At 45.8% G+C, this 7,852-nt stretch overlaps 1 protein-coding gene across 1 annotated transcript; it reads left to right on the forward strand.

Moving 5' to 3' along the window:
* The first annotated feature begins 2,920 nt into the window (after nucleotides 1-2,920).
* On the forward strand, nucleotides 2,921-3,874 carry LOC107122573 (olfactory receptor 10G7-like). Its single transcript, XM_015425692.1, has one exon. The coding sequence runs from the start codon at nucleotides 2,921-2,923 to the stop codon at nucleotides 3,872-3,874; it is 954 nt and encodes a 317-aa protein (XP_015281178.1).
* The last annotated feature ends 3,978 nt before the right edge of the window (nucleotides 3,875-7,852 follow it).

Here is a 7,852-nt window from a genome sequence, read left to right on the forward strand (position 1 = left end):
AACATTACAGTATCCAAAGGAGAAGTAAGGGTATACTCTGGCCCCGGTCACACTGGGGGGAAAGACACGGCCAAAGCGCGGCTTTTTTGAGCCGCATCAAAATAGATGCGCGGCAGCGGGATCAGACAGATACCCCGAGCCGCCGCACAGTAGCTCCCCAAGTTTTTACCCCCCCCCTAATATCCAGGAATTTCCCAACTCAGAATTGGCAACTCTGCTCAAAATACTGAAGTGGATCTGAAATGCAGTTCTGCTGCTCTCTGACATGTGAACACTTTCTGCACTCAAAATATACAACCCAATAGAGAATGTCTCAGCAACAATTCTTGACTCCTTAGGGAAATTTCAGTAGAAGGGATCTCTCTTCACTACCCATTTCCCCGGAATAGGGTCCCAAATGTGTTGTGTCTGGTGCAGATTTGCCAGTTTTGATTTGGAAATATGTTTGCCGCCCATAAAATATTTCTTCAGGTTTTCACTTGGGAGGGGTTGTGGCTCAGAGGTAGGGCATCTGCTTGGCATGCAGAAGGGCCCAGGTTCAGTCCTTGGCATTTCCATTTTAATGGGCTTGGGTAGGTGATGTGAAAGACCTCTGCCTTAGACGCTGGACAGCTCCTGCCAGTCTGAGTAGACAATACTGACTTTTAATTTTTTTAATATATTTTTTTATTTCAATTATGTAAGACAAACAAAAAACAAACATACATAAATACACAGAGAAGGGAGATTCTACCTATATCATTACACCCTTTGTCTTTAGTATCTTATTATAGTCCAGATTTTTTTTGTCACTTTTTTCCACCGTACAATGATATTTTATCAGTAATTACATCTATGATTCTTAGTTCTTTCTCTTTCAGCTAAGGGTTAGAGGTCCGGGAATTTTCATTGTTATTTTCTTCTATCCAGTTGTAAAATCTTGACCGTGTGTTGTCAAAGTCTTCTTTCTTGTTTCCTCTTAATATCATAGTCAATTTGCCCATCTCAGCAGTTTCCAATATTTTGGCTATAACGTCTTCTTTTGAAGGTACTTCTGTTCTTCTCCAGTATTTCACATATAACACCCTTGCTGCTGCTGTTAGAATATGTACTGACTTTTGATGGACCAAGAAACTAATTTAGTATGAGGTAGCTTCATGTATTTGCTTCTCTGCACCTCCTGCCAACCTAGCAGTTCGAAAGCAAGAAATTGCAAGTAGATAAATAGGTACCACTTCGGTGGGAAGGTAACAGCATTCTGTGTGCCTTGGTGTTTAGTCATGCTGGCCACATGACCACGGAAACGTCTTCGGACAACGCTGGCTCTTCGGCTTGGAAACGGAGATGAGCACTGCAACCCTAGAGTCGGATTCGACTGGCTTTCGAGCAAGGGAACCTTTACCTTTACCTTTTTACCATCACCTTCTACACCACCCTACTTGTTGTCTGTTCCATACAGAGCATCTGAAGGGGTAGCTGACAGCAGAGACGCCAGGCTTCACTTCCTCCCTGGTATCTACTCATTGGAGCTGCAGGCCTCAGGTGAAAATTATTTTACATGCCAAGACATGGGCTACCATGAAAGAGATTGTTATGCTGTTTTCTCTTTGGTTTGCCTGTTGCTTCCGCTGTTTGGGTTGCAGCAGGGGTCATTTCGTAGAAAAAGAGGTGCAGGAGCTCATTAGCATAACTCATTAGCATAACTTATTTGCATATGCCACACCCCTGGCAGCTTTACCACACAGAATCTAAGAGGCCATGATTTGAGCTTAAGGAACAACAGATACAGAGCAGAATTCCTCCCATTTGGCCCAGCAGCATCAACCTCCGTGCTAAAGACACATACTGAACGTCAATAGTACTTATCTCCCAAGTAATGTGCGTGTAACTGGGGTGTCAAATTGAGGCTTTTCGCTATCGCCAGGAGTGCTTTGTCTAATTTCTGCAAGCAAATATCACCTTTATAGTCCGCTCCTGTGTGCTCCTGCAGGAAATGACCCCTGGGTTGCAATATTTTGAAAATTTGGACTTTACTTAACCTGCCTTTGTTGTGTTTTATCTTATTGTCTATCATAACCGTGTAAAGTCTATTGTTTAGCAGGCAAGATATAAATGTGGCCATCATCATCCTATTTGTATACAGTGCCCAGCATTGGCCTGAAACTGAGATGAGTTTAAAAAGCTGTGCCAACTTTGATTATATTGATAGAGAAGTGAAGTTTACAGTGCAGTCCTAAGGATACATTGCTGGGAGTAAAACTCATTCAGTAGGCTCGAGTAGGACTATGTTAACTACCACCACCACCACCATGACGAGTACCTCCTCCTCCTCCTCCTGCCCCCCTCACTCTCTCTCCCTACTTCTTCTTCTTCTTCTTCTTCCTCTTCCTCTTCTTCCTCTTCTTTCTCTTCCTCTTCCTCCTCCTCCTCCTCTTCCTCTTCCTCCTCTTCCTCCTCTTCCTCCTCCTCCTCCTCCTCCACTACTACTACTATTACTACTACTAGAGTAGTAATCTCTTCCATGTTTTCAGAAATGCCAAACAGTTAATGATGATGACTACAATAACGATGACAATGATAACAACAGTTACAACAGAGCCACTAAAACACTACAATTCAGGCCTAAAATGATTTTTAAAAAAATCCCAGATATTGAGAGAGACCCCATAAAACAAGGATATAACAAGTCACAGCAATCAGAATAGGAATACATCACTCAGATCTCTAAATATCTGCAGAATTGTGCCCACCGTAGTTTATTTCAAACAGCTAACTCCACAGCCGAGTGATTCCTACCAGATTCCCCTAGCAAATGCAAAGGAGTGGCCATTAGATTTCAGCTTGAGTTGCTCCTCTTCTGTGAAATCAGTTTCAAGTTCTCCTACTCTTTGTTAGGTACAAGACCGTGAGCTCCTAAGATGTGGAATACAATGAGAGACAGATGAACGAACCTAACCTCACTGCTGAGATTCAGTTCACTCTCCTGGGATTTTCTGAGGTTCTGGAGCTTCAGCTCCTCTTTTTCATGCTCTTCCTGGTCATTTACGTGTTGACGCTTCTCGGCAACTTCCTCATACTCCTCACCGTCCTTTCTAGCCCTCAACTCCATTCTCCCATGTACTATTTCCTTTGTGAGCTGTCCCTCTTGGACATGTTGTATTCCAGCACCACTGTGCCCAAGATGCTGCTGGGTTTCCTCACTGGATCGAAAGCCATTTCCTATAAGGGTTGTGTAGCTCAGCTCTATGCCTTTCATTGCTTTGGAGGCACCGAGTGTTTCCTGCTAACCATCATGGCCTACGATCGGTACGTGGCCATATGCGACCCCCTGCACTATGCCAGGATCATGAACAAGATTGCTTGCGCCCAGCTGGTGGCTGGAACATGTCTGGTGGGCTCACTCCATTCTACCCTTCAAACTGTGCTAACGTTCCACCTCCCTTACTGTGGTCCTTACCAACTTGACCACTATTTCTGTGATGTCCCACCTTTGCTGAAAGTGGCCTGTGCAGAAACCGCTCTCAATGAAACAATCGTCACGGTGAACGTTGGCCTCGTGGCCTTGAGCAGTTTTGTACTGATCCTGGGTTCCTACGTCCGCATCATCACGACCGTCCTCAAGATGCGCTCTGCAGAAGGGAAGAAGAAGGCCTTCTCCACTTGTGCTTCTCACCTCACCGTGGTTATCCTCCTCTATGGTCCTTGCATACTGATTTACATGCAGCCTTCCACCAGCCACCCAATCTTGAAAGGTGTGTCGGTTTTTTATACATCCGTGACTCCTGCCCTGAACCCTATCATTTATGCCTTGAGGAACGAAGAGATCAAGAAGGCCATGAGGAAACTTATATTCAACAGGATCTTTTCACAAAAGATGGCAAGGCAGGAGCTTTGACACACACACACAAGAAGTTATTGTTCCTTAATCTGGGTGGTTAAATAGCATTCCTAAATCTTGGGCAGTTCCCAGGGCTATTTTTGGGCAAGAACGCACAGGAACGGAGTTCCGCCCGGCTCCAGAGTTGGCCATGCCCAGCAGAAACTCATTAGCATAATAGACCACAGACAACAGCAGACACTCATTAGGATTGGCTACATTAGAGGTGTGTGGCCTAACATGCAAAGGAGTTCCTGCTACAAAAAAAGGCCCTGGGTTTTGACAACAAACAAGGTAAACAGAATAAGAAGCAAATGGTGGGCGTGGCTGGATGACCACAGTTCTGGTAACGCGGGGGTGTGGCCTAATATGCTAATGAGCTGTGCTGTCAGGGGTGTGGCCTACTATGCTAATGAGTTTCTGCTGTTGGGTGTGGCCTATTTTGCTAATGAGTTCCTGCTGGGTTTTTTCTACAAAAAAAGCCCTGGTGGTTCCTACTAAGAACCACATTAACTTACACTGCAGCATTCATTGGTATTGTATTTTGTTATGAATACTGATTTCCTATGGTTTTTGTGGCAACTGTATTATGTCTATGGGTCGGGAAGAAGAAGAAGAGATTGGATTTATACCCCCTGCCCTTCACTCCCCGGAGGAGTCTCAGAGCGGCTTACAATCTCCTTCCCCTTCCCCTCCCCACAACAGACACCCTGTGAGGTAGGTGGGGCTGAGAGAACTCTTCCGAGAATTGCTCCCGAGAGAGCAGCCCTGAGAGAACTTGTAACTGACTCAAGGTCTCACCGGCATCTGCATGTGGAGGAGTGGGGAATCAAACACAGTTCTCTCAGGCTAGAGTCCACGCACTTAACCACTACACCAAACTGACTCTCCACTCCAGACTAATGATGTGTATGAGGTAGCAGTGGAGGCAGGCAAGTTCTTCTAACTTCATTATCTGAATTCAAGGTACTAGTATTGACCTTTAAAGCCCTGTATGGCCTGGAACCACCATAACTTAAGGACCGCCTCCTCCCATATGAACCTTCCCCTACACTCCGGTCATCTTTGGTTGCCCCTCCCTCTAAAGCTAGATGGGTGGCAACACAGGAAATAGCTTTCTAGGTCATGGCACCAAAACTTTGGAACGCCCTCCCCAGGGAGGTTCATCTGTCTCCCTCTATCGGTGCCTTCCGCCAGTGGGTGAAGACTTTTTTGGCATCCCTCCAGTAACTGTTACCAATCTTCTTTCTGGTGTTGTTTGTTCATGTGGTGTTGAGTGAATTATTTTATAATTTTTAAAGTATTTTTATTTGCTCAAATGTTTTAGTGCTTTTTAAATGTTCCTCACCTCATAGGCCCTGATTGGGTTGGAAAGCAGCATAAACATGTTTTAAATAAATTTTAAAAAGAAATATCTTCAAAGCCAGTTTGCTGTAGCGGTTAGGAGTGCAGACTCTAATTTGGGAGAACCGGGTTTGATTCCCCACGCCTTCACATGCAGCTGCTGGTTTGACCTTGGCTCAGTTATAAGTTCTCTCAGAGCTGTTCTCTCACCGGCAGAAAAAGCTCTCTCAGCCCCACTTACTTCACAAGGTGTCTGTTGTGGGGAGGGGAAGGGAAAGGAGATTGTAAGCCACTCTGAAACTTCTTCGGGTACTGAAGGGGAGGGTATAAATCCAATCTCTGCTTCTTCTTCATTTCCTCAGTCAACAGTACACCGTAATAGGAAGTTTAACAAGTTTAGGTGCATCATGTGTTCAGTGGTGATTAAACTGGGACTGTCTGCCCTGTAGTCTCCATGGTATCAGAGAAGCCATAGCTCTGCACAGTTCTTTTCACCACTGCTGTCCAAACAATGTGTGTTACAGTGTGGTGTAATGGTTATAGTGTGGCACCATGCCCTGGGAGACTGGGTTTCAAATCCCCACATACCTGTTTAGCTCATTGGGGGTTCTGAAACCCATCACGCCCTCTCTTATCCTCACCTATTTCATGAGGGTTGCTGTAAGGACAAAATGGAGGAATGGAAAACCATGTATGCTGCCTTGGGCTCCTTAGAGGAAAGGTGGAATACAAACACAACAAAGGGGTACATTGATACACTTTTTCTCAGATCCAGAACACATACAAAAATTAATTATAGGCACTTGTTGATGAAGATACATGACCACTGAAACTTGTGGGAAGTACTGATGAACACTTCTTCATGCAGATCAAAATGGGTGGCCGTGTTTGTCTGTAGCAGTAGAAAAGAGTAAGAGTCCAGTAGCACTTTAAAGACTAACAAAATTTGTGACGGGGGAGGAGCTTAGCGAGTCACTGCTCACTAAGCTCTGTGCACTTTGGAACAAGAGAGCTATTGTGAAGCCACCATTAGGGATGGGCACAAACCAGGAAAATGGTGGTTCGCGATGGCTCATGGTTTGTTTGATTACACGAACCACGAGCTTTCACAACCTTTTCCCGTTTCCTGAACTGGTTCATGGTTCGTTTGGTTTGTGGGCTTGGGAGGTTGTAGAACAGCCCCCTTGCAAGTTAGAGATGCCAAACTCACAGGAAGTCTTCAGCAGGCTCTCCTCCACCGACCCCTCCAAGCTAAGTGAAGATTGGATTTGGGATTCCTGAGTTATAGCCCCCCAAAGCAGGTGCCTACAGGAAAGCTCAGCTCCAGCCTCCCCTTAAATTGGCCATGCAGCAAGCAATTCTCCCTAAATTGCTCTCACATGATGTCTAACTCCTCTCTCTTCCTGCTGCAAAGTGAAAGCAGCTTAGTCAGGGTGTGGTGTCTATATACAATCTGCTCCCATAGAGCAGAATGGGAGCTCCATGGTTGGCTCCCAGAGCTACCAATCAAGCTATAGACAACTGCTATGGGTGTTTCTAGGGCTCTCCACAAGTTCACCCCCAGCAATGCCTAAGAATTGTCTGAATCAACACCAGGCTGTCTGGAGAACGAACTGCTCTAGCAAACCAAACAAACCTCCACACACAAAAAAAGGCAGTTCATTTTTTTGATTCGGGAACGACACAGCCAACCAACCAGTTCAAAATGAACAACGAACCAGCCCGCTTTGTGCTCGAACCACAGTTAGTTTCTTAGTTCGTGTCCATCTCTAGCAACCATCACTAACCAAAATTTCGGCTGGTTCAGTGGCAAATGCACACAGTACCTCCTATGTGAGTTGAAGCAGCAGAAAGTCACCATAGCCCTGGTTTTCCCTCCAGCTTAGTGCCTGTGGGAATAAGCTCTTGGATAGTCAACATATGAAATTCTATACTCAGGGGTCATTTCCTGCAGGAGCTCCGGCAGTAAAGAGCCCAGGGGGCGGGCACATGCAACAAGCCCCACCCCCTGCTCCCAGCAGCCCTCAGTCAGAGCAAGAAGCAGCCAGAATTGCAGAGCCCCCCCGCCCCCCGGGTCCAAAACAGTCCAGTGGCACCTTTAAGACCAAGTTTTATTCAGGTACAAGCTCTCCCTCCTCTGCGAGGACAGATCTGCACGCCCACCCCCCCAAAAGCTAGCAATCCAAAACAGTCCAGTGGAGCCTGAGCGGTGGTGGGTGTTGCCTTCTGACACGCTCCCGGTGATGTCAGGGGGTGTGGCACATGCAAATAAGTTATGCTAATGAGTTATGCTAATGAGCTCCTGCACTTCTTTTTCTACGAAATGACCCCTGTCTATACTTGAAATTTAGACGGAAGTTGCACATTTGGGTGGAATGAGATGGACCTTTGGTATGCCTCAGCATAAGTTGACACATTGCCTTCATGGAAAAAAAAGCCCTTGTGTAAACAAGTCATCAAATCAGAAGCTTATATTTTATCCCCTGTACCGGGGATTAGAGCTGTGATTCAAGGCCCCTGTATTGTTGTCTACCCTGAACTGGATGGCCCCTGCTAGCCATGACGATGGTTTGTGGTAGAAGAACTAGAACCGAGTTCAGTAGACCCTTAAAGACCAACAAGATCTCCAGGTATAAGGGAAAAAGTTCAGCA

Source organism: Gekko japonicus, unplaced genomic scaffold (assembly GCF_001447785.1).
Source record: "Gekko japonicus isolate JY-2015 unplaced genomic scaffold, Gekko_japonicus_V1.1 scaffold6228, whole genome shotgun sequence".
Lineage (NCBI taxonomy): Eukaryota > Metazoa > Chordata > Lepidosauria > Squamata > Gekkonidae > Gekko > Gekko japonicus.